At 42.4% G+C, this 27299-nt stretch overlaps 1 protein-coding gene across 2 annotated transcripts in view; it reads left to right on the top strand.

The window, feature by feature from the left end:
• The window catches only part of SNX7 (sorting nexin 7), a 72318-nt gene extending 45526 nt beyond the window's left edge, over positions 1-26792 (top strand). Inside the window, exons 8-9 of one of the 2 annotated variants that reach the window (XM_019501665.1) lie at positions 9442-9594; positions 26380-26792. In XM_019501665.1, the coding sequence (XP_019357210.1) occupies positions 9442-9594; positions 26380-26460 (234 nt within the window). In that variant the 3' untranslated portion in view covers positions 26461-26792. The remainder of the gene's footprint in view (positions 1-9441; positions 9595-26379) is intronic. The other variant, XM_019501666.1, reaches the window with a different exon arrangement.
• Positions 26793-27299: the final 507 nt, after the last annotated feature.

The following is a 27299-nucleotide window of genomic DNA, read 5'->3' on the forward strand; positions in this document are numbered from 1 at the left end:
GTAGTAATTGATGGCAGTCGCTCATCATGGTGTCCTGTGACCAGTGGGGTCCCCCAAGGCTCTGTCGTTGGACCCATATTGTTCAACATCTTCATCAATGATGTAGACATTGGAGTTAGAAGCGGACTGGCCAAGTTTGCCAATGACACCAAACTTTGGGGCAAAGCATCCACACCAGAAGACAGGTGGGTGATCCAGGCTGACCTGGACAGGCTCAGCAAATGGGCGGACAAGAACCTGATGGTGTTTAACACTGAAAAATGCAAGGTTCCCCACCTTGGGAGGAAAAACCTGCAGCATCCTTATAGACTAGGCAGTGCTACACTGGTTAGCCCTACGGAAGAAAGAGACTAGGGGGTCATCATTGACCACAAGATGAACATGAGCCTGCAATGCGATGCTGCAGCTAGTAAAGCGAGCAAAACGCTGGCTTGCATCCATAGATGCTTCTCAGGGAAATCCCGGGATGTCATTCTCCCCTTGTACTCGGCCTTGGTGAGGCCGCAGCTGGAGTACTGCGTCCAGTTTTGGGCTCCACAATTCAAAAAGGATGTGGAGAAGCTTGAGAGAGTCCAGAGAAGAGCCACGCGCATGATCGGAGGTCAGGAAAACAGACCTTACAATGACAGGCTGAGAGCCATGGGTCTCTTTAACCTGGAAAAGTGCAGGCTCAGGGGTGATCTGATGGCCACCTATAAGTTTATCAGAGGTGACCACCAGTATCTGAGGGAACATTTGTTCACCAGAGTGCCCCAAGGGATGATGAGGTCGAACAGTCATAAACTACTGCAAGACCATTTTAGGCTGGACATAAGGAAGAATTTCTTTACTGTCTGAGCCCCCAAGGTCTGGAACAGCCTGCCATTGGATGTGGTTCAAACACCTACATTGAACATCTTCAGGCGGGGGGCTGGACTCGATCTTCTGAGGTCCCTTCCAACCCTAATGTCTATGAAATATAGGTCTGACCACTCACATAGGTTCCTAGCTGAGTTACAGGACCTTCGCCTAACCCAGGAGGTACACAGTCCCACCAGTAGAAATGTCTTGTTGGACCTGGTCCTGGCCACAGGCGACAACCTTGTGAGGGGACTGTGGGTGCTTGACCACCTGGGCGATAGTGACCATTGCCTACTGGAATTCACCATCCAGCACAGGGTGTCAAAGGCCTGCAGCAAGGCAGGAGCCCTGGACTTCAGGAGGGTGGATTTCAATGAGGTAAGGAGACTAGTCGGGGAGGCACTGAGGTCCCAGTGAGGAGGGGAGTTGGGAGTCCAAGAGTGGTCATTCCTTAAGGAGACGATCCTCCAAGCCCAAAGTGTGACAATCCCCATGCAGATCAAAGGTGGCAAGAGTGCCCAAAAGCCCCCATGGCTCACTAAAAGCATCCACAAACGTTTCAAAGCCAAAAAGGGGGCGTACACCCAATGGAAGGGTGGGGCCATCACCAAAGAGGATTATACTTCATTGGCTCGAGATTGTAGGAGGGCTATTAGGAAGGCTGAGGCAGAGATGGAACTGGGACTAGCAACCCAGATCAAAGGTAACAAGAAGTCCTTTTTTAAATACATAGGGGGTAAAAAGAAGGTACCAAATAATGTGGCGCCTCTGCAGGACATGCTTGGTAATCTGGTGTTAGCACCAGATGACAAAGCTAATCTCTTTAACAGATTCTTTGCTTCCATTTTTCTGAGCAGGGACAGAGACATCTCCCCCCACTGGGATTCTGGACGGACCCAGGGGAGGCATACCAGGCCCAGGGTCAGTGAGGACCGAGTCCGGGAACATCTGGAGGGACTAGATGTGTTCAAATCATAACGTCCTGAAGATCTCCACCCCAGAATGTTTAGAGAATTGGCAGAAGTCATTGCAGGACCCCTGGCACAGCTTTACAAGCACTCATGGTGCTCTGGTGAGGTGCCTGATGACTGGAAAAGGGCCAATGTGGTTCCCATTTTCAAAAAAGGGAAGAAGGAGGACCCAGGAAACTGTAGGCCCATTTGTCTTACCTTGGTCCTGGGAAAGCTGTTTGAGAAAATTATCTAGGAGCACATCTGTGGGGGGCCAGCAGGGGAGTATACGCTTAGGGGCAATCAACATGGGTTCATTAGAGGCAGGTCCTGTCTGGCCAACCTGGTGGCCTTCTGTGACCAGGTCAAAAATGTCTTGGACACAGCTGTCGCAGTGGACGTAGTCTTCCTGGACTTCAAGAAGGCCTTCAACACTGTCTCTCACCCCATCTTCATTAAAAAAAAATTAGGCGTCTATGGTGTCAACGACTACACAGTCAGATGGGTCGCAAATTGGCTGGAGGGCCGCACCCAGAGAGTGGTGGTGGATGGGTCATTTTCGACCTGGAGAGATGTGGGCAGTGGGGTTCCCCAGGGCCTGGTCCTCAAGCCTGCACTGTTCAATATTTTCATTGGCGATTTGGACGGGGTGAAAAGCACCTTGTTCAAATTTGCAGATGACACTAAGATGTGGGGAGAAGTGAGCACGCTAGAAGAGAGGGACAGACTACAACTAGATCTCGACAGGTTACAGAGGTGGGCGGATGAGAATAGGATGGGTTTCAATATGGACAAGTGCAAGGTGTTGCACCTGGGGAGGAAGAACCAGCAGCATACCTACAGGCTGGGGCACTCCCTTCTTGTCAGTGCAGAGGCAGAGAAGGATCTTGGAATCACTATCGATTCCAAGATGAACATGGGCCGCCAATGTGGGGATGCAGTCAGGAAGGCTAACCACACTTTGTCATGCATCCATAGATGTATCACGAGCAGGTCCAAGGAGGTGATCCTTCCCCTCTATGCGACATTGGTCAGGCCACAGTTGGAGTACTGCATCCAGTTCTGGGCGCCGCACTTCAGGAGGGATGTGGACAACGTGGTTCAAGTGGTACAAGCACCTGCTCTGGAAAACTTCAAAAAATGTCTGGACACTTGCCTTTCTGGGATCGTCTGACCCCAGCAAAAAATGTCTGGGCACTTGCCTTTAAGATACCTGCCCTCCTGCCCACACTTTCAGAACCATACCCTTCCACTCTCGGGACCTATACACTGCTCTCCTCACACCTCCTCTCTTGCAGGGCTTGCCCTGGGTGCCAACTCTGCTTTTTTTTTTCTCATGTCCTTGTGATAAAGTATGCAGCAGAATTTACAGATTTTTTGGAATCTGACAAGCCATGCCATGAGCATTTCTGCAATGGCCACAAAATTGCAACCTCTGGGTTGTCAGCTGTGCACCTTAGTGCCCACACTACCCCAGCTCCCACATCACTGCTGAAAGCATTGGTTTTTGATTCAGAAGGCATTTTACTTTGATGCTGTCACTGAAATTAACGTTCAGCACTGAGGCTGGCTCTATTTTGCATGTGGGTTTTTTTATTTCTAAGTGCTTTTTATGTTGTTTTAAATTATTTGAACACAAATGTCAGATCGAACTTGTCAGAGTAATTTAGTAGTCAGAAATTTTGCTGACAATGTCATGAACTGTAATCTAATTTGAAAAGCATTTTTGTTATAGATGTGGAACTACAAACTGCTTTAAGTGCTGATAAAAGGCTGTAGTGTAAGATGTTTAGATGTGTTAGTTGTTCTTGGCCACAGCAAAACACATGGAATGATTTAAGGAGGTTGTATTGGGTATTTTCAGGTCAATATAGTTGTCATTGCTGAGATTATTTGATAGTACTAAAATACACTTGGGTCACAACATGAACTGTAAGTTCAGTATATTTAATTCTGTCTTTCTGCGTAACAACGGAATGTTATTATGATATAACATAAAAAATGTAACTAGAAAAGCTCAATGTTTGTTTCTTATTGTGTTTGTAAAGAAGAGAGAATTAAGTTTTATTCAAATGAATAAAAGAATTTTACAGGATTAATGCAGAATAAAAACAACAACAAAACTGGAAGAAAAATTACAATATAAGATATGTTAACCGGCGCTTTATTAGCCGGAAAACTCTATTAACTGGCATCCAAGCAACACAGCAAAAGCGAAACTGGAAGTACCACTTCTAGGGGACTTCCCATTTCGCCGCTGTGAGCTGTGTTTTTCTTCACCATTTTTTCATCCCATGGTCCAGGGCAAAGCAGCCTGTGCGGGAAAAAGCCTGAACAGGGCCCCCCTCTCTGTCCCCTGGCACCCCAGATGGTGCGCATTTGATTAACCAGAATATTTGATTAACCAGCATCCCCCATTCCTGAGGGAAGCCAGATAACAGAGCTTTTACTGTATTTAGAAAATATCAAGGTGGCTGTTATGAATTTTGTTGGAACAAAATATATTCTAGTAGTGGAAATCAGACGTAGCCTGAAGTCCAAATAGGTGAGAAACAGGCAAGGCAAAGATGACAGACCTTTGTGGTGCCAACACACACTCCAGGGCTTCAATTATTTCTAAAGTCATTTTTACTCATTGCCATTTTTAGTAGAAGAATATTATAGTACTCTTTTTACTGAAATATCTTGTATGTCTCTTAGAACAGTAAAAGTATCATAGTTTTTCATTGAGTCTAGGCTCTAGTCCTGCAAACATTTTTTGATGTGCGAAACTCCGTAATTTGGGAATTCCTTTGACTTCAATGGTACATCTTCTGTACACTGTGTGGGGGTTGTGTGCATGCATATGTGGATGTGGGCTGGAGCAGGTACTTTTAAGGGCTGGAGCAGGCACCAGGCAGGTGTTTGATTAGTGTGGCGATTTTAGAGCTCAGCTCCCTGGGCCGTGGCAGCAGTTTGCTGCCAGACAGCAAGGGAGAAACATCACATTGCTCAGCTGCTGCTCCAGGAACATCCTGGAGGTAAGAGAAGGAGGTATGGGGAAGAAGAAGGCCCGTGGTCCTGGGCATGCACCCTGCGGGGAAAGGGAGGCCTGGTTGGACTGCCAATGGTGTGGCAGCCCCATGTAAATACCAGGACTGCTAACCTTCCCAGTGAAAGGCAGGTCAGGGCACCTCAATAATGCCAGCCCCCATCATTTGGTGAGTTACTGGAGGGAAGGGGAGAGTAGTGGGGCCAGGTACACTTAATAAGAGACACCTCATCCCTAAAGGGTATAAGACCCTGTGCCCTAATGAGAGGGCAGAGTGGGGCCAGGTCTGCTCAGAGAGGAGTGCCTGAGCCCACAGGGGTGTAAAACCCCGAGCCCTAGCGGGAGGATGGAGTTGAGGCCAGGTATGTTCACAGAGGAATACCTGACCCTGTAAGGATGAAGGACCCCAGGCCCCAGCATAGGGATGGTATGTTAGCCCAAAGAAGGGGTAGAGTGGCCCAGTAAGGGACTAGGGGGTGAAGTTGGCCCATAGTTGGTTAAATGTTCAGCCTAGTTCAGATGAGGGTCATGGGAGAGACCCAGAAGGTGTGCTAGAGCTGGCTGAAGAAAGGAGAGCAAAGCCTGATAGCTTAAAGAAGCAGGGTAGAATGATTGAGGCCTGGTGAGAGCAGGCGGAGTGTGAGAGGCCCCAGTGACAGGGGTGCAATGTGTGCATGGCCTGAGAGGGTAGTATGTGAGAAACCTAACTGCGTGCCCAGTTTGACCTGGTCTTGAACCGGAAATGTAACACACTGAGACATCTACAAGGCATGGGACACATGCAAGGGGAAGTCAGTGTGTATGTACCACCCATGATGTAGCTGGGCATTCAAAGGGCAGCCTGCTGCCTAATTAACATCTTAATTAAATTAAAACAAGGCATGGCAGGTGAGAGAGGTGGGTGGTTTGCCCATTGACAGAAGGTGGGCTGATACTGAGATCGGGCCTGTGACCTTGCCCCTGTCACAGCAGAGGTTTGTGTTCACATGAGAAGTCTTATGAGGGCTGCTTGAGTCCTTCACCTGGATTTAGACAACTTGAAGTGCATATTCTTTGTATATACTTTTTTTTTTCTTTTGTAGATCTAGCTTTCCTGGGAAGCATTCACCAATAATAAGCCTAATCTTGAAAAAAAATCCACTTAAAACATTTTATAATTTAAATGCAATTAAGTGAATAGTTTTCAGTTCCCTCATTCTCTCACTTCATTATTTTTACTTTAGCGTACAGCATCTCAGTTTGCTTCTGTTTATCATTGTGATATTTGAGTCAGAATTTTCAAAGTTGATAAATGTATACTAAACTCTTAATATTTAGTATTTCATTCCTTAATGCCTGATGTTCTAGTAAGCCCTGGGTTTGTTCTGAAGAATTTCATTTATGCAGAAATAGAAATAACTTGATTATTTTTTGCCAACTATACATAAATTTTAATAAAACTAGACATTTCCCCCAGCTGTAAAGATGAGAACCAGCAGTAAAATGGGGCAGATTTGGTAAGAGGAATGAAGAACTCTGAAGAAAGTTCAAACAGCAGGTCACCAGCACAGAGCAAGCATTTTATGATAGCCAGGACATTATGAGGGAAGGCTGCTGCACTTAAAGTGCACTAGGCACTTAAAGCAAAAACTCCTTTAAGTGCCTACCTTAGCTCATACAGACTCCAAATAAATTCCTTTATATCCTCCATCAAACCCAGAGAGTGCATTATATATTGTCTTTTGTTTTCTTTACTCATAATTACAAACATTTGGAATAAGGGGAGATGGATGGGGAGATTTTGCTGAGAATTTTGGCATTCTGTCCACATTCAGTTTTAGTATTTTAAGGAAAGGCAATTAAGGCATAGAGAACATGGCCCAGCAGGTTAATTTTGGTTTCTATATTGAATCTTTTGGAACCTAGGCATTAGGTGACTATGGTCCTGATTTTTTGTTTCATGATGTTGAATACAGCGAAAGTGGCTAATATATTTATTACTGTGCATCATTTGATGAGGGGCCTGTATGCAGACCCGAAGCTTGGATGGTGATCATGACAGGGGGGCACCTTGAGGCCAGTTACAATGTCAGCCTGCCCACCTGTCTAGGGCAGTCTGCCTTGTCTCACCTACCACACCTTGATGTATAAAAGAAGATGGAAAATTGTGGGAGGCTGCCCATTTTAATCTCCCGATACCTAGGGCATTATACACAGCTCCAACATCCCTTTTACCATGTGCCATGCCTTGCAGATGGCATCCAAAAAATCACTATACACTATTAATCACCCAGCCCCTTAACTGAGCCACACTTGGGCTCTGGCCCAACTTGGCCTCAGGTGTCCTGAAATGGCCCTGGGCCTCAACTTGTGCCCCTTTTCTGGAGCCTTAACTCTGGCTACACCAGTCAGCCAACATGCAGTCCTTCAGGCCCCCTAAGGCTCTACTGTACATGGCTGCCAGCTCCTGCTACTTCAGTCAACCCAGGTACAGTCCTTCAGGCCCCCTTAGTCCCTACTGTACACGGCCACCAGCTCTCACTCTGCCTCCTCACTGGGGCCACTATTCTGCTGCAACTAGGAAACAACTTCACTCCTTCACTGGGACTTCTGGGTCTTATGCCTCTTTGGGCCTCAGGAGTCTCTCAACCTACTTGGGCCTCAACTCAGCTTTCTGCCTACTCAGGCCTCAGGTGTCTGTCTATATGCCTGGGCCCTGCCTCAGGCCCCAGTCAATGGGCCTGGGCTCCTGGGCTTTTCTGTTGGGGGTGTACTCCTCAGCCTTGCCCCTCTACAGGGTCACCTTCAAGGCAGCAGGGGCTGAGGCTTTCTGGTGCCCTATACTCACCCTTCACTGGGGAGGCACAAGCGTGGCATTTCCTGGAAGGTGCCCTGACACAAGAAGCTGCACTATACCATCCAGCCCCAGCAGGGTGTAGTTTTAGGTCCTTCCCCAGGACCAGGAACCTCCTCCATCCCCATAGTTCCTACCCTTGATCTCCAGGTGTTCTGGGAACAGCAGTACTCCAACCAGGGGATGTTGTTCCTTCAGCTCCCTGCTGCAATTGCTGGTTGTACTGCTCAGGGCCTGCTCTTATTCTCCAGCATCCAGTCCCTCCTCCAATCAGGTGGCCTCCTGATGGCCATGTGTCACCCCCCCCCTCCTCCCAATTGACACCGCAGTCACCTGCAAGCTGCTCTCCTGCCTGCTGGTGCCCTGCCACAGTAATGGCCAGTGTTATTTACTATAATAATTATTCAGTTAATTCCAGCTAAATATCTGGTGTATCGGAAATTAACAGATGTTTTGGAAAGAAGATCCCTTTACTCATGTTAGAGACTAGATAAAATTAAATATTGTTATCCTAAAAAGTTTCTTAAGATTGGAAAAGAAGAGGCTAAGTAGCAGTCTATAAGAGAAAATGGTTGATATCTCTTGAGTTCAGTATCCCAGTCAGGTGAAGTTTATTTCAGTTTGAGTAAGTAATTCATGGCTGCTTTGAGAAATATTGGACTATCCCCAGTAGGTTAGGATAGTACAGTTTTCCTTACTCTGGATTTAGTCTTTAGGTTGGTACTGGCAGGCAAAAAAAACTATAATTGTGGAATCTGGGTTGGTTGATGAAGGTCAAGTTTTCACCAATGCCATTTGAAACTATCAGTTCCATTATTGGCAATGCTTCTGCTTTACACCCCCAGGGTATGTTACCAGTGGTCACTGTGCAGTCCCAGACCATTAATTGTTCCATTGCTGTGGGAGATTTTTCTTTTTCCGTGTTTGCTGCCAGCTAGACCTGTCATGCTTGACATAGAAAAGGCAATAAGTACAAAGGTAAATTATTGGAAGAAGAGGAAAACTCATTAAATATGTGACATATTCCAATTTAACCTCTCTGTTTTTGTCTGCTCAAAATTCAGTGTGGGCATCTGTAGTAACTAGAGAAAATAGTACCTGCTCACTAGGCCTGGAACTGGCTTATTCTGGCTTCCTGGGAAAGCTCTGCTTATTTCAAAAAGCTGAGCTTCAGCAAAGACCTATATTTTAATTTCTCTCTCTTACCTACACAGACACGCACATACATGCACAGGTTAATTCCACAGTCAAAGAGTATAACGTAGAAAGCAAGAAGTGGGAAAGCTAAACATTAAATTTTTTGTCTGCCTCCCCACACCCACTCTCACCTCTGAATTCTCTTTTGCAGGCCAGATTAAAGGCCTTAAATGCTTGAAATCATTACAGGTCCCATCACAGTTTTCTCAGATGTCCTGACCAAATCCCAGTTTGGATAATTGTATTCTACTTCCACAACCTTCTCCTCCCAACCTGCCCAAGGTTTTGTTTGTTACATTACTATTATTAAGTGCTAACAGAGTAGTGTCAGACTCTCTTACTTTTATAATTAATAAAAATGTTTTCAGTGCCAGTTTAATTCTTACCTGAATTTTTTATCTTATTAGTATTCTAGGAATTGTAGAGATCCACTTGGTTTGAATAAAATATAACATTAACCCCCAAAATTGACTCTCCACACTAGGTATGACATTAACCTGTCTTCTCCAATACTGGTCATTTTACTATGCTCTGAACACTTGGTATATATTAAATAATGACGTTTTCTGATTTTTAAAATTTATATTTAGCTTAGAGAAGAGATTGGAAAACTTGAAGATAAAGTAGAATGTGCCAATAATGCTTTGAAAGCTGACTGGGATAGATGGAAACAAAACATGCAATACGATATGAAATCAGCATTTACTAATGTGGCTGAGAGTAATCTCCAGTATTATGAACAGGTAAGTCGTACCATTTTTATTACTTTTATTTATTCTTTTGTTTTTGGGTAGAAGGCAATGCATTTCTAAACATAATATTTTGTATTTTCATTTAAACAAATGTTATGTTCAAATTCAGAGGTTGTATTGACAAATCAGCTGGTTAGTTTACATAGTATATATTAACTTGAGCCCAAGATGTTGATCCTGAACTAATCAACAACAGAGGGCAGTCTTGTTTTACTAAGCACAAAAATTTGAAACATATATTTCTATTCAGTGTGAGTTTGTGTTTCAGTTGGGTGAAAAAAATAACCTTTAAAAGTGGCTACATGAGAGAGCATTTTGAAACTTACTTTTGAAGATTATTTTGTATAAAGAAAAACCTTAAAATATTTTTTTCATTTTTTAAATTTAAATTGCACTCCAGTAATTTATGAACTTATAAAGATCTCTCATCTTTCAAGTGCAAATAAGGAACTAAACTGAACAAAAAAATAGTAATTGCACTTTTATTACTACTATTTCTCTTCTATAGTGACTTGGGAATCGTCTTTACCTGAGTAACCAACCGGCTTTTGTCTAAATTTATAAATATAATGATACAATTTTGGACAGTTTTTACGAACGCGTTCTATGTTTAACAAAAAGATCACCCATTAAAACTTACCTATATATAATGGTATACAACAAATGAGTAAACTGGGTCTTTGCATAACTGAAGTTTTGTAAGCTAAGAAGAAGGCATAATGTTTCAAGCATATATTTTTTAATCAACAGATATGTGGTTTCTAATATTCTTTGTAATTCTGCCATTTTACAGGAATAAACACTAATTAAATTATTGGTCTAGTAAAAGGTATCATCTCTGAAACAAGAGTTTTAAATTTTTGCATTTCTTTTTGTCTCAGACCAACATGGCTACCAAATACATCCCTGAAACACTTATTAAATGGGTCTTTTTATGTAGAATGAGAAGATATTTAACAAATATTAAGTTTTCTGTGAAAGACCCTCATGATCATGTAACTGCTGTACCTGTGTGTATTGTAGATTTCCTAGCAGACTATAAATTTGAGTGCGCTTTGTTCATTAATATTACTCTCTTTTTTTTTTTTTTAAAGAACTTCTCTTTAAATTCCAAAAATGTCCTGAGGTCTCATAAGACTTCTATTAATGACAAAAAAACCATTTGTTTTCTTTTTAATACAACTTTGATTCCTATAACCCTCCCGTTTAAAACTTTTTGTGGCTTGTCCCTCAGCTTGTGACAGTGTCCTGATTTTACAGATCATTTCAATACAGTGTAATTGAAAAGACAGATCTCTTGATAATCAAATTCAATTAATTAAAGTACTCTCTGACACACATGGGGATTGACAATCTGCTATTATATATTAACATCAAAATATTCTCTGATTTCCGGAAGTATTTTTGGCATTCTCTTACATCTTCTTTTTCAGTCACTCGTGGACCATTGACTTTTTATAGCAGAAATATGTACAAATGTCAAATGTAAAGAGATATTTTGCTCATTTATGGATACCTAAATTAAGTCATAAAAATAGTCCTTGGAGGATCTTTCATGAATAGAAATGGTTTTAATTATAATTTTAATTTAGACTATAAAGGCTGAAAGACGGAATTTTGAACTTTAGTCACAAACTGAGACACTGTTTAATTACACCTATAAACATAAGCAGAGCTTCATAAATACTTACTGACCAACTACACAAGTTGCATTGGATTGTGGATTTTGAATAGAAGTTTACAAAAATGTCCTACTAAACTCTGTCTAGATTTTTTGTGTGTTTATGGCATTAAATATATCTATCATTCAGAAAGCAATGAGTTTTATTATCAGATGTAAGTGAATTAATGTAGAAAATGTAAAACAAATGTTGCAGATCAATTTAGAACAGGGCTGGCTAGCTGGTGGTCTGCAGGCTACATGCAGCCCCTGAGAGGTTAAAATGATAGCCCCCAGGCTCCTGGTCCAGGCCCTGCACCCCATTCTTTGCTCTGCCACAGGAATCTCCAGGTTTCCTCTCCCTCCCTGAGCTTCTGCCACCTGCCCCCGGGGCAGAGTGGAACAGCCTGGCTCACAGGACTGAGGAAGCCCATGGCTAGATGGCTCAGAGGGGCCCTCGTGCGGCATCCATGCCTATATGATACAGTGGGAGTTACTCACCACAATGGGGAAGGGCAGCAGCATGTTGCGGTGTGTCTGCATGGTACAAGGGAGGAGTGTGTCATAGTGAAGCGGGTGTGGGAGGTGCTGTGTGACATGTCTGTGTGGCATATCTGGGTGGCACAGGTGGGGCTGTGCGCCATGTCCATGCAGCATGGGGAGGGCGGGCTATACATCACGGAAAGGGGCCTGTGTGGTGCATCCATGGGACAGAGGGGTTGTTTGTTTTTTGTGAAGTGCCTGTCTACTAATAAGAGTTTCCACCAGATGACACAGCTTGAAACTGCTGTATGGTTATGACAATTCACAATTCAAAAGACTCAGATGCAGAAACTTATGAAGCATGCTACATTTTCAAGCCTCTGTTTTTCTTAATAAACCTGTTCCTGTCTTTACTTATACTCATAACTGCTTGTTCATGTAGATTACTAAGCAGTTGTCTGGTAATAATGAATGTAATTTTCCACCAATTTGAGCTGGATCTGAACTGGAAACTTAGATGAAAACCATTGTATTCCATATTTGCCTTTTCCCCCTACTTCTGTACATCTAATATTAGTTAATTCTTCATGTTTCTGACCCACTATTTGATGTTTACAAGGATTTTTTTTAGTAGTTCATCCCAGTAAAGTTCTGTTTCCTAGTGATGAAATTGCTGATTCTTTCAGCTGCAGGCCAGTCTAAGCATATTCTTCCTTGCCCTCAGCAACCTGAACTACTGCTGATACTTTTGAAGAGTTCCTCTACCTGTCTTCCCCACAAAATCATCTCCTGTCATCTTAACTCCATCTCCTGTCCTGATTCTCCTTACTCTTTCCATACTTCCCTCCCTTCTCAGGAGGCTTCTCTGTCCCCTCTATCTCTTGCCCAGTTCATATCTTCAGCCTTTCAATTCAGTTTCCCAACTGCCTTTCTTCCTTCCAGCACTCCTCTACCTTACAGCTCTTTTGCTTTCTGATCCCTCTGACTTTTCCATTTCCCAAGCACGCAATCTAAATGGGAATCATTACTGCCTTTTGACCATACTCAACATTCTTTAAACCTCTGAAAATCAAAAAGAATTGAAAGAGGGTCAGTTAATGTGTTCCTAGTGGGGATATTTATGGAAGAACTAAGTCTTCAGGTTGTTGCCTGGAGACATTTTCTATGTACAATTAAAACAAAGGAGATCAAATGCAACAAAACTGTTTGTCAAAATATACTAGAGTTTTTCAGATGTCATTTATTCTGTGTTAAAATATGGGCAGAGAATGTGGCCTTATATTTATTCAGATTTTTCTTTACTACTATTGCCTAAGGATTTTGCTGTAAAGCATTGCTTAACTAGTATAAAAGACCATGTCTCCTTTAAACTAAATTAATGTTGTCATTATATTAAGTGATGCTTGAAAGTTTATGTGGAGTAACATTTACCTGAATGTTAGGTCCATAATTTATTGATTTGAAGAGAAGAAAGGTATTTAATTGAGTTTCAGGTTTATTTACTATTTTATTACAATCTGGAACAGAGGTGGTTTCCTCTATTTGTATAGCTACTGGCATAATGGAGCCCCATTATGAAACAAACCCAAAATAATACACATTTCATTAGGTATATAGGGTCCTGTTGTAAGACCTAGAAGAAAATAATCTGTACCATGAGATCTTACAGTCTGTTTTACAGTAATTGTGTATTTAGTAGGGCTGTGTGAAACAGCACTGTTTCATTTTGACTTCTGTTTCACTGTTTTGAAGGGACAGTGTTTTGTTTAGCTGTTCCGAAGCACTGTTTTGAAACTGTTTTGACACGTTTCGATGTTTTTGCCCATAGGCTATAATGGGGAATCACGAAAATGCCTATATCTTTATCATTTCTTTTCTGATTTGAATGAAAAAGAAGGGATGGTAGCCCCTCCTGAAGCCTCAAACCTTGTCAAGTTGCAAGGACATAGTGCAGGAGTTTCTGGGAAACTGCATCTCAAACTGTTCAGAGCAAAACTTGTGTCACTTGTAAGTGTGAAGGCACAGGGGCGTGAAAACAGCAGGCATGGTAGCCCCTGCTGAGGCCATGAAGCCTGCCAGGTATCAAGGAGATCGGTGCAAGGGTTTCTGGAAAACTGGACTTTGTCATGGAGTAGGGTCCCTAGAGATGACCATGATACCCCTAGAGCCCTGTGCCTGTGCCTGTTCCAGTTCTGCCCCGCAGGCACCTTCTCTTTTCACCTGCTACCACATCTTGTTGGAAAAGATAATATATAGGGAGGCTGCCCTCGAGCTTCAGCTCAGTAACAGTCCTACTGGACCTCACTAAACCCTGTAGGTTCTTGGACCCCTTGCTGGGACCCACTTTAAGTAGGTGCCTCACGGTGACACCCTAAGCCACATGGGCTAGATGCATGGCTCCAACCACCGCTTACCACACCCCATGCCTTGCAGAAAGTATATCAATATTATTCCTGTAATGAGTTCTCAGTCTCACTCTACCCTCTACTGTCACTGGACTCTCTATGCCCCTGTTGCTGCACCCTCACTGGTGCTGGGGCCTCTACATGACATGGTAGTGTGTCCCAATGAGGCTGCCTCCTCCCCTACAACCTCATTCTGGTCCACTACTTTAAATAACAAGATGTAAGCAGCACAGTAGCACTAGCATCTCAGGCAGCCAAACTGTCAAAGAGCCTTTCATTCCTTTCCTGCAGGAGCTTCTTCTCCAGCAGCTGCCAGAGGACTCTCCCTGCCAGCACCAGGCCTGGGGCTTAAATGTGCCCATGGCCCTGCCTTCTGCTCAGCTGATCAAGGACAGGTGCTAGGGGTGTAGGTTGCAGCTGTGTTGGTCTAAGGACATGCCAGCCAAGGTTCTTTGGGTCAATCTGATATCTTTTAGTAGACCAACTGAATAGCTGCAGAAATATATCTTAGCAAGCTTTTGGGTTGAAAACTCTTCATCAGGCTGAGGAAGCACCTCTAGTTGGTGTGTGTACTCTTCTTGGATGGAAGGAATAATAAGCCAGAGGCTGGCATGCATACAAGAAAGCCAGTCAGTGAAAATGTAAGTTGAGGTATGAGGGGGTAAGGGACAGGCTGGGAGCAGGGGCTGAGTAGGGGAAGGGGGATGTAGCAGGTAAAAGTGGAGGAGCACTTCAGGAATCAGATGTCTGGCAGGTTGTAGTGTGTCATAATTCCAATGCCTATATTGAGTCCATGAGTTTCTGTACCTAGGAGGTTGATGAAGTGCAGTTCATAGGCTCACCTGTAAAAAGTGGTTTGTAAATTCAAATAAGCACTGAACCTCGCTAATCTCATCACCAGAAGCCAACTTCCTACAGGCCAAAATACACCAAATGGATCTAGACCATGGAATGGGAAGACATGCAAAATCTGCCAGCAGTATGGAGGTAGCTTCACAATACATATCTCCACCTTGATGCCCTGATGGAAAATATGTAGGAGACACCAAGCAACAACTGTGCACCAGAATGAGCGCACACCAAAAATCTAACAAAGACAAGAACACCCAACTACCTGTCTCCAGTCTCTCAGGCCTGATCCTCAAAGGGAATTAACAAACTACTTTTCACAGACAAGCCTATGAACTTCACTTCATCAACCTCCTGGATACAGAAACTCATGGACTCAATATAGACACTGGAATTCTGACACCCTGCAACCTGCCGGACATCTGATTCCTCAGGTACCTCTCCACTTTTACTTGTGTTGCTACATCCCCCTCCCCCCCGCCTATCCCTTACCCCCCTTACGTCTCCATTTCCATTTTCACTGACTGGCTTTCTTGCCTGCATTGCATACCAGGCTCTGGCTTCTTTACTAGTCCTTCCATCCAGGAACAGCACACACACAAACCAATTGCAGGTGCTTCCTCAGCTTGATGAAGGGTTTTTCAATCCAAAAGTTGGCATCCCAGGCAGCTAAGCTGAGGTCATCTGGAGCCTTACTATTCCACTGCAACCAGCAAGCCTTGGGCCTGTCAAAGATGTGATGAGTCTGGGCTTTCCCCAGTCAGGACTGTGCATGAGTGTGGTGGCTGAAGATTATAAGGCACCTCCTACCTGCCTTTCACCAGGGAGGTCCTGGGTCCTGGCATTTCCTGGGGGCTGCTGCAATGCCAGCAGTCCCATCAGGCCTCCCAACCCTGGCAGGGTGCAGTTTTAGTGGTCATGCCTAGGACCTGGGTTCTCCTCCTTCCCCAGAGCCCCTGCCCATACCTCCAAGTTTGTCCTGGCATGGGAGCTTAGCAGGGACATGTTCTTCCCCTGCTGGCTGGTGATACAGTGAGCACCCCCTCCAGCTCTGAGAGCAGGGCACTAAATGGTTGTGAAACCCAAGGGTAAAAAAAAAAAGGAAGTGCGGAAGGGTCACACAGCAGTGGCTCCATGTCCTTGGCGAGGTAGGCAGCCACCAATGGCTAAGCGCAACTGCCTGATGGTGGGATCTGGTGCCTCTGAACCCCACCATAGAAGCCATGCCCTCGGCCCACAATGGCAGCACCTGTGGTGGAGGAGGAGACTGCTTGGTGGATGGCGTGCTGGCATGAGACGGTGAATCCCCTTCTTCCACATCCCCCTACCTGTACCCTTCTGCCTCCCTAACTCTGTTCACTGGCACCTCCTGTCCAGTGATCTAGGGGTTTGCTGCTGCATATGCTCCCCTTCACCCTTGGGTGACACGTAGCAGCCAGCATGTGGACCATACTGGACTGCAAAGGATCAAGCCATTTCCTGATGCCCTCCTTCAGCTGCCTCACCAGTGCCTGCACATCTGGTGACAGTGGCTTTCCCCAGACAGGAACATTGATCCCCTGGAAGTTTTCCATTTGGTTCTGAAGTTCCCTCACTACAGGAATCACCTGGCTAAGGAGGGTATTGCCAGCGCTCAGGGTCTCGGTGGCCTTGAGGAAGAGCCTGAGGACCATTAAGAGAGATGGTATCCCACTCAGCTCTGTTAAGCGGGCCACTGATGCCAATCGCCTCAAACGAGGCTATCTCATAGATGACCTTCTGTTGCTCCACCAGCCTCTCGAGCATCAGGTATGTGGAGTTCCACCAAGTCTCCGCATCCTGCATGATTTTGTGCTACGGGAAATTCAGCTCTGCCTGTTTGCCCCTGACAATGAAGTGCAACTTCTGTGCCACACAGCAGATGGCCCACCTTGATCATCATGGACCACTTTGACCATATTGGCCCCATTGTCATGAACCCATGGATAAGCTCGCCCTTCCCAATGAGCCACCCCTGCACCAACCAGTTCATGGCCCCCATGATCTCTGTTGCCATGTGGGACTCATCCATCACATTGGCTTGAAGGAGAGCCAAGCAACAGCCTGACTGGTCGTACCAGTGCCTTGTGAGAGAGAGGTAGGCGTGATCTCCACCCCAGCTGCTCTAGATATCTGAGGTGAAGTGTAAGGCCACCTGCGGACCTGCCTTGTGCAGCTCCTCCCTCAAGTACTCCCTGCATGCCTCATACAGGCGGAGCAGCACTATCCTGCTGAAGGTGGTGTGTGCGGGCACTTTGTACAATGGAGCCACAAGCACCATGAGCCACCTGAATCCTGGCCACTCAACTAAGGAGGAGGGTTGCTCTGGATGGCAGCCATCTCCCCAGTGCTCTGAGTGACCTCGCTTGCCTTGGGAACGTGCCCCCCCTCTGTGCTCACCTTTCCCCCACTGTTCCAGGGTGGCCTGCCTCTGCTTTGGGGGCGTGAGGACTTTGGAACAAAAGGGGGTCTTCTTTTTGGTCATGCTTCCACTGGTGCCAGGCTGAAGAGGAGCAAGGGTAAGGGGGTGGTGCCTGCAGAGATGCATCAGCATCTCCGTGGTGCCCATGCATTTCATTCCCTTGCCCCAGCTGGTTTTGACTCGGCAGTGCAGGCAGATAGTATATGTGGGATCATCTGCTAGCTCAACATGATCCCAGACGACACAAACCCCTCATTTCTAGGGTGCAGGTGCATGTGTAGATGCTGCCTTTTCCCCCTCCTCAGCAGGCAGAGGCACAACAACAGGCTGAGTGGACTCAGCTGAGATGCTTGCCTCCACAACCTCTACCTCAGTTTCCTCTGAAGTGCTTTCTGGGGAAGGAGACCTGGCTGTAGGGGAAACTTGGGGGGTATGGAGTACAAACCGAGATGATTCCCCCTTCTTCCCTAGAATTTCCTTTACTGTGGCACTCAGATCCAGCTCCAGCTCTTCCTCTGGCACTGGAAGGCTCTGGCTGGGAAGTGAAATGGTGGTGGAGGAGACTGTCATGCTGGTTTTGCTTGTTGTCATGGTGTTGGTGGGGGGGAGGGGGTAATGGCTGGTGCTGTTGAAGGGGATGCAGAGTCAGGCAGTGGCACTGCTCCCTTATCCTTACTGCCAGTAAAACCAGAAGCCTCATGCCTGCTAGTTTTAGCAAATAGGCTGTGTCTCAGTTGGGGGGAGGAGGGTGCAATGGACTTACAGCTCTCCTTCTACCTGCTCTTTCACCTCTCCCTGAACGCTTGCCAGCTGCCTTTCCAGCATGCTTCATAGTGTGTTTGGTGTGCTGGAAAATCTAAGTGTTCTTCTGTAATGTAATATTTATTTATGTAATATATGTAGATAATTGTATTTATGTAATAAATATATAAATGTATGTATGTGTTCCTGTATATATTGTATATTATAATATGCAATATATGCTGTGCTTCCCTGCACAGTGAATGGAATGCATACTGTGAGAGAAAGTACAGATTTCTTTTCTGAGAGAAAAGAATCAAAATACACTAACAAAAACAAAAAGAGGATTTTGGGGGAGGAATAAATTTAAAGGAATGAATATAATAATAAAGGGTATTAGGAAAGGAAAAGGTATTGCATCCCACTTGTGAGGAACAGACTTGCAAGTATGAAGTGATAGCCTTTCTGATGCTACTGAGCTGCTGAAAGACACAGCTCAGTAAGCTGACCCCAAAGCACAGAGAAAGCTCAGGTTAAACAATGCTTTTTATGTAGTTTTTCCATCCCTCCCCTAGAGCACTGGGATTGGAAGGGAGCTCAGGAAAGGTTCACAGTCACTGGCCAGCTACATATGTTAATATCAGAGCAGTCCTTCCCTCCCCTTCTCCCTCTCCTTAGTTTCTGTTTAGCAGCAAACAGGCCCAGCTTCAAAACTCGAAACATTTCGAAACGTTTCGAGTGCCCTCATTTTGTTTTGAAGCTGTTTCAAAGCCATTTGTTTCATTTTTATTTCACTATTTTGAGCTTGAAATGCATTGAAACAGCTTCAAAACAAAACACCCATCAAAATTTTGTACAGCCCTAGTATTCAGTATTAACAGCCAAGAATTCAGTATTAACAGCAGTTAAGCTAGCGACCACTTTAGTTAGTCTGCCTACAGGTGGTCTTGAAGGTCCTTCAGAGACTTCAGGTAAATCAGTTTAGCATGTGCCTAAATCACTACATAGTCAAGAAGGCGTTTACATGCATTTGGACAGATGTATGTGTTTAAAATCCATCATGTTCTTAATCATTTCCTCAAAAAACATTAATTCATGCATTATAATGAATCAGAAATGGGCACAAATCCTTTTAGAAAGTTCTTTGCAGACAAACAGCTATGGTGCATTCTAGTGCCTAAAAGCTCTTCACAAGGAATGAAAAGTAGATCATAGACTTGTGTGCGTCCTTCCAGGGTCCTCAGCCTTTCCAAACAAACCTGGAGTTGCCATGTGCAAAGAACTTGGGAATATGTGAATTAGGAAACAATGTGCTTGTGTTTCAATCTGCTTTAATGGTACTTGACACAGAATTTTTTTTTGTAAAGACTTCTGATATTGTGTTAAAGGACCATATGGGTAACAGATGGGCAGACCTTTTCCAAAAATGAATCTATCATGCTCTTCTATTCCAGCAGAGAAGTTAGTCCTCAAGAAAGTGTCCAAGCATAAAATGCTCTTCAGTCAAGATATTTACTAAGTTTTGGTATGATAGGTATAACCCTATTAAAAATTAAAGTCCTAGTTCTGATCCTCTTAGACTTCCTTAGTGACATCTAAAAAGTAGTCTTTTGTTGGGCCCTACATCCTCACAGTAGTATAATAGTTATACGTATGGTGTGAACAGGGTTAAGTTCCTATACTTCATTTAGTATTTACAAATCCAAATTTAATTGGTATCCGTCCTTCGCATTTTTATCTCCTCAGTATTTGTCCTGGCATTTTTTAAGTCCTGAAATGAACCAAAATACTTTAAAGCAGCCTAATATATCATAAAAGACAAGGAGGGTGGAAACACTTTCTGTTCTGCTGTTAATTTTGGAGTGTGAGATAATCTTGAAACCGAAGTACATAACCTTGTTCTCTTGACAGTTGGCACCTACTTGATGATTGGTGTTAGTTTTTCATGGGCAAAGACAATGAACGAGAGGTGCAATGAAATACTCTAATCATATCTAAGTGCAAAACTAACTTAATCTTCATCATTAATATGGCAGGCATAATTTAGAGAGAGAGAGTGTATCCACTTGATGGAGATGGTAAAAGAGTAATAAGCATTCCAAGCATCTTTTGTCACAATGCTTTTATTAAAAGATTTGAGTGGAGGGTGAAAGAAAAGGACAGGACCTGATCTTTCAGCTTGATCTATGAAGTTTGATCCACCCTTTTTAGGATCCCCAATTGATTTCAAGGGGATTCTGAAGACATAAAATCTGCTTGAACTAGATTGATGGTCTTGGGGCCAAAACAGTACCTACAAAAAAGTTAAAACCATAAGTATCCACAAGCTGGGCTTTTTGCATGGATAACAGCTGATTATAGTCAGTTGGAGTATCCATTAAGTATATGCTCATCCTCACATTTACAATATTCCACTGAAAAAAAGACCCTTAATAGCCCAAAGCAGGGCTGTCAAGCTTATAAGTGGCTGGGAGCCAGACCCCACATAGGCCTCAGCTGCTGGGGCCTCAATAATGTGAGTCAGAGGCCAACCAGGGCTGCCACTGTGTAAGCAATCTACTTCTACCCCCTCCCCTGTATGCATGGCCAGGCCCCCACCGCTACACCAAATGGTACTCCCCTCAACTCACCAGCTTTGGGCTCCCTTGCTGCACTGTGCCATTGGTGTCCCTAGCTGTACCACACAGCCTCGTGGGGTGGGTGAAAGAAATGAAAGCTTGAGGTCGGAGGGAAAGCTTGGAGAGACTGGTTGCAGCAACTGCCAGTGTGATGGGAAGTGACAGCCTGGTGTAAGCCGGAGGGGAGCCGCAGATTAACACCTCACAGGCTATATATGGCCTGTGAAGTGGTATTTCATTTTTAATGAAGTGGTATTTCATTAATTTTGATACTGAGAGAAAAATATTTTTTCTGCATGAATGAGCCTTTGACTGTTTAGTTATTGCAGCTTAGTCAGATTCAAAGCTAGCTTTATCTTTAATTGAGTAGCCAGATCCTTATCAGTGCAGACACTCCTTACTGTTTTCAGAGAATTAAAAGTAATTTCTTTTCCTACTCTTTCATTCATTGTGTCAAATGTTTTTACCAAGAACATTAGGTGCTATATAGTTGTGAACATGTCCAAAAACTCAACAGGTGAAAAAAACCACACAAAGTACTTCTAACCCATTAGAATAACTTCTGTCGAGCTTCAAAGCCTTTCTCTTGTCCTCTTCCTAGTAAAAATGCTAGGAAAATAGATAAAATATGTAGTATGCCAGAGGTCTCCATATTGATATATTTGACTAGTCATTTTATTGTTAGCTGGCCTTGCATGTGTATTACCTCCTTCCTAAGGAATGTGCTTTGCGCTTAGCAAATCATTTTTACAGTTTTTGGACATTCACACTTAATTAAACCAATTCTGCTTTCCCCTAAAAGATGGGATACTGCTAAGCATTTTAAGCATGTTAATGCCATTTTAATGTATTTTAATTTTACTTTCTAAGTTCTAGTCATTTCAGTTGTAGAAATTTTAAAATAAATAAAAAAGATTACAGAAGTTTTGTATAAATGAGTCTTTCTGCCCTTATATTCCTTCTTTCTTTCTTGAACTCAAAATCTGAAACTGATCAATCAGATGATCATCCATCAAATTATCACCCCACAATGTAAATGTTTAAGAAGGGCATTAGCCATAGAAGCTAAGGGATGGAATGGAAACAAATATGCATCCTTAAATATGTCCTGGCACTCACTGCTACCATTGCCATTTTTACTATGCCTTCTGGTGGGTTTTTTTTGTTACATAAGCACTTGTGCAATAGAGAAATTCTTTCAATGTGTTTGTTTCTAAAAATGATGATGCCATATAAATGTGCAACTCACAGTAGCACTCTAAATTAACATTCGCTTAAGGTGAAGTAGCATTACTTAAGATCTTGCTGTTTTCAGTTTTGCCTATTTTTGTTGTGATTCACAGTACATTTATGAATATTTAGAACTTATAATTTATAATACATACATGCAAATTAAATTTCACGTTAACTTTTTTTTCTGTCTTTGTGGTTTAAGATCAGTTGATGATTCTTTATTTAGAGTCTTATTTTTCCTCCTACCACGAGAACTAAATAAAATAAGTTTAGAAGGATGGCTTAAGTACATATCTCTAAAGAAATGTCATTTATGCAGCTCATGTTTCACAGTATAAAAAGCATGAGCCTAAGGCACAGAAACCTAGTTTTGTACTGGTGTAGTTAATTATAAATCTTGTCAGCTGTAGCACCACTGTGATTTCTGACAGCAAAATGAGCCAGTGTTGCTCTTGTACTTTGGATAATGTGTTTTGGTTATATAAAATGAGAATAAATTAAAAAACTGAATAACTTTTTTAACCAAATGACATTTTGCATCTTTGCCTGGAAAGACTTCCATAGACTGCATCTAGGTAGATTAGAAACGCATTGTAAATTAGTTTTTTTAAATTTATTTTTGGCCCATGTTTACCATGGTAACACAAAGCCTTTCCGATGCTCCAGTTATCACTCTTTTGTTCATGTTGGTAAAATACATGAATTGTGACATCTTTAGTTACGTGAAGCAGGGTTATGGTCTTAAGCTACAGTTCAAAGAGCACCTATCTAATTCCAAGACAAGATTCCTCAAATTAACTGTGCTCGGCACATCTGATTCAATGTTGTCCTAAGCCATATGATAAGTATAGGGGAAAAGATATGCCTTGCAGATTTGCATAGGATCTAGGAAACCAAAGTGGGGAAACAAATCCCAGGTCACTGCTGAAAGTATTCTGCCAATAGCTATTTCCTAATCACTTGTATACCAAAAAGAAACCTCCAATTTAGCTCTGTAGCAGTGTCATATGACATGAAACAGAGAAAATACCTAATGATCCAAACAAGTAGAGGCTTCATACAGAAGATCAAAAAGAACCGTAAATTCCACCCAGAAGTCAGTTGGCAGCCACTCATGGTCATTGCTCATTTCAACACTTTTTTTTTTTCTGGCTGTCTCTGATTTAATGCTTTGTCTCACCATTGATAGTGCAGGTAAGTTACCTTGGCGACCTAACCACAGAGACGTAATTCAGTTCTGTTATGTGATTCTTAACATGAATCCAATCTAATAGTTTCATTTCCCTCCCTCTGCGGTAGTCCAAGACTGAAGTGTTGAACAGAGATATAAAGTTCCCTATGTACAGCACAGGAAGCAGGAATCAATTAAGGACTATGTAAGCAGTGTAAGGTTAGAAAAGACTGGGGAGGAGTTCTGGATAATGGATTTCTGTAGTAGAAAGAGTTGCCTATGTTACTTCATGTTCCATAGTGACTAAATGCAAACTGTAAAATCACTAGGATGTTCACTTGTAACGTGACTTATACAACATAAGGCTTTCAAATATTTTTTTGATTCCTTGGTTATTTGGTATTTGGGTGCATCCTTTAACCTCTTATTTTGATGTTCTTGCAAACCCAAATACCTTTTGTTTTTCTTTTCCTGCTTTGTTTGTCTTGTCCCATTTTGTGGACATATCAGTCAGCAAGTCCATGATTCTGGCCCCTGTTTTGTCATTTTTACACCATTCTATGTCCTTTATTGCTTTTCCTGTGTTTTGTTCTTTAAATTTAAATTAATTAAATTTACTGGCCTTCTGACAGTTTCACCTGCTCACTTGAATACAGATATTCAACACTTGGTAACTTTGAAAGAAAATTGGAAGTGAAGGAATCCATGGACTTTTGTGACAATGACAAACCCATAAATGTGTCTCTTAATACAGAAGTTAGGTGACTGTAAGGCCAAACCGTATGAATAAAGGGCATTTTAAGTTCTAACCAATGATAGATGAATGCTATCTATTTTATTTTAATCAGGTAGGACAAACTACTATAGCTTGAATAGCTTATGGCAGAAGAATTTAACACAAGGAACCATGCCATTTTAGGGCATTTTGAATACTCAGTTTGAATAAATGAAAGAATGGAAGATGTCCCCTATGCAGGTTCAGAAAGCTTATTTATTATCAGTTTTGCAGATTCTTTTTGAAAGGAACAAGTATACTGTAAGTAGTGAATAAAGTATGCAGCCAGTATTAATAGATACCAGAATCAGAACTAAATTTCATGGAAGCATGCACTATTTATTTATTTATTTTAGTACTGACAGAGAGAGAACGGTTGGCAGCATTCCATATCATTCACTTTCCTAATGGTTCACTTTATGTGGCATAAACCTGGGAAGTTTGAAAGTTTTGGATAACACTGACACAGTACATTCAGAGAACATTAATCATAGGCTGCATACACATGTTCTCATGTTGTGAGAGAATTCTCCTGGGTTTGTTTTCTTGATAGAAAAACTTACCTGGAGATTCCTGAACAGACATTAAAATGATGAGCCCCTGAGGATTATTTTTCCTTGTTATAACCCTTGTTCTTGATTAGTTTTTCTCCTGGTATGGCCATTTTTGTTCTGGGAGAAAAAGCCTGAATATGTGCACACTCGTAGTTTCTACTGGGAAAACAACAACTCCCAGGGCTTGCAATGGTTTGCCAAGCAATGTAATGTTCTGTGTTACAGACATCCATTTAAATCAACTCAAAGCAACAATGATTTTAGGATTGTTTAAAACTAATACCTTTTTTATTATTTACTATCTATCACAGCAGTAGAACTTGGGGATCTAAAATGAAATGAGTAGGTATAGTTTAAAACTAACAAAAGACATTTCTTTTCACATGGCATGTAATTGACTTATGGAACTCATTGCCATTAGACATTGTGGAAACCGATGGTTTAATCCAGTTCAAATGGGGATTGGACAACTTTGTGGAGAAAAGGTCCATGAGAGAGCAATGAGCATGATAAATAGGGATACAGCCTCTGAATCAGAATTTCTTAAACCTGTGAATCCTGGAAGCTGCAATAGGAGAGGAGCAGAGGGTGGTAAATTCTGGGTGTGCCCTATTTATCCCCACCCACCATAAGCATCTGTGCTCTGCCATTGTGAGATAGGAAACTGGACTAGATTAACCTGGTAAGTGGTAGTTCCTATGTAAAACTAAAATAGTTTGCACAATTAAAAATACACTTAGACAAAGTTATTTCACTTCTCATGACAGAGAGAGAAAAAACAAGAACAACAAAACCAACCCCTTTTCACCTTTCTGATCCCATCACTTTCTCAATACTCAGGGAAAATGTGCTTCCATGTTTGTTTAGAAAAAAAATGATTTAATTTAACCTTGAAAGGTTATTATATATACAAAGATGAATCCACAGAAATTGTAAAGGAGCTATGCCTGACAGTTCTTGTTTGTATTCTGCTTGGAATATTTTGTTTATAAGAAAAGGGAGAGATCAGAGCATAATTAGTGAGCTACTCTTTACATTGTTGTCCACTGTGCTAATATAAACACTTATATTGCTCACACTACGTGCTTGTTATTATCTGGAAGTGATGTTTAGAATTAGTCCAGCATGTTGACTGACATTTTGGGCATCATTGACCTACCTAGGAAACTATACAGGCAGTCCTCAGACTTACGACACAATTAGATCCTGAAAACCATGTCTTAAGTCGAAACGTAACTCGGAACAAATTTTCTCATAAGAAACAATGTTATAAATGGGGGATTGGTTCCTGAACCAAGGCCCGATACCCTATTTTCACCAAAAATACCCCAGAATGTTGTACTCAATCAATTATAGATGAGTAATATAGCTACATTAATGTATTTATATTATAAATAGCAATCATATTGATTTGGAAGGACTACTTTGAGATGACTTTGCTGGACTTTTTGAAGGGTTCGCAGCTGGAGTCTTCTCAGGAGTGTTGGCTACAGGTTTTTCTGGAGTCTTGTCTGTTTTCTTAAAGAAAGTGTCCAAGGAAGTTTGGACAGATGTTCTCCAGGAAGATGAGTGATGCAGCGAACTTGTTCACTGGCGTGGCATCACATTGGATCAAGCATCATAAAGTCAAAACCGAAGTCATAAAGTTGAAACAGGGTGTCAATTTATAAATGTCGTGAAGTGTGAAACATTGTAACTTGAAATGTTGTAAGTTGAGGACTGCCTGTATTTCATTCTCACTATAATTTTGATAAACTGCATATATCCTGCTCTCTCTGTTTTCTCTTTGGCTACAAATTTTACAGAAACTCCATTTGCCTTACTCATATGCATCTGTTTTCTTTAAGTGCCTTGCTTCATGGGAGTCCTTCTTGACATCTCAAACAGTGGATCTTCACCTAGAAGAAGATTCTGAAGATAGGCCTTGAATATATTTCTGATTGATCTTCCTTTTAGTGCAGTTTCTGCCAACCAAAGAAGTGCTCCTTATATGAGATCAGATACATTATTAAATATAACTATTAATATTCAGTGACATCTGGAAAACCAGCCTTTTGAAAACTCAGGTATTCTAGTGTCCTGGTCTACCTTTTGGATCATGCTATATATTACTATATATTGCTCAGTTATTATTTTACACATTTCGTATGCAAGTGTTTGCATATAATTGTTTTCTTAAATATTCTGTAATTTGGATATGAAATATTTTAAATATGTAATAATAGCTGCATTTTAATAAAAAAGTTTAATAATAAATGTCTGTTTTAGTTGTCTTCCCTAATCATGAAAAATAAATCTGCATTTTCATTTGCTTGTTGCATTCTTTTTATAAAATGACAGAAAACATATAGATAGTTGGTCAAAAATTTCTTACTGGATTATATCAGTGGTGAAAGTAGTCTTTTGAGGGGTGTAACAGGGTCCTACCCCAGGGTTGACCATAATGCCCCTAGAGTACCCTTTGAACCTTTGTCCTCTCCTCTTCCTTTGGGCAATCTTGCCTTCTCTGTCTACCACACCTTGATGAAGTGGTACTTTCAGGAAAGGGAGGCTGCCCCAGGGCTCTCGTAACAAGATCTCACTCATGAGGGCTGATGTTGCTGCTCATTCCCTTAAGGGGTAATCATGGTCTCTAAACCTCCCCTCCCCTACAGCTGAGCCACACTTTGCAGGTGTTTCCAGTTATCACTTAAGTTGGCACGCTGGCCCGCATCACCACCAGGCCACCTTAGGTCTCCACTCCGTTGTTGGGGCCTTGGCCTTCCCA

This window comes from Gavialis gangeticus, unplaced genomic scaffold (genome assembly GCF_001723915.1).
Source record: "Gavialis gangeticus isolate Ggan-Ray unplaced genomic scaffold, GavGan_comp1, whole genome shotgun sequence".
Lineage (NCBI taxonomy): Eukaryota > Metazoa > Chordata > Crocodylia > Gavialidae > Gavialis > Gavialis gangeticus.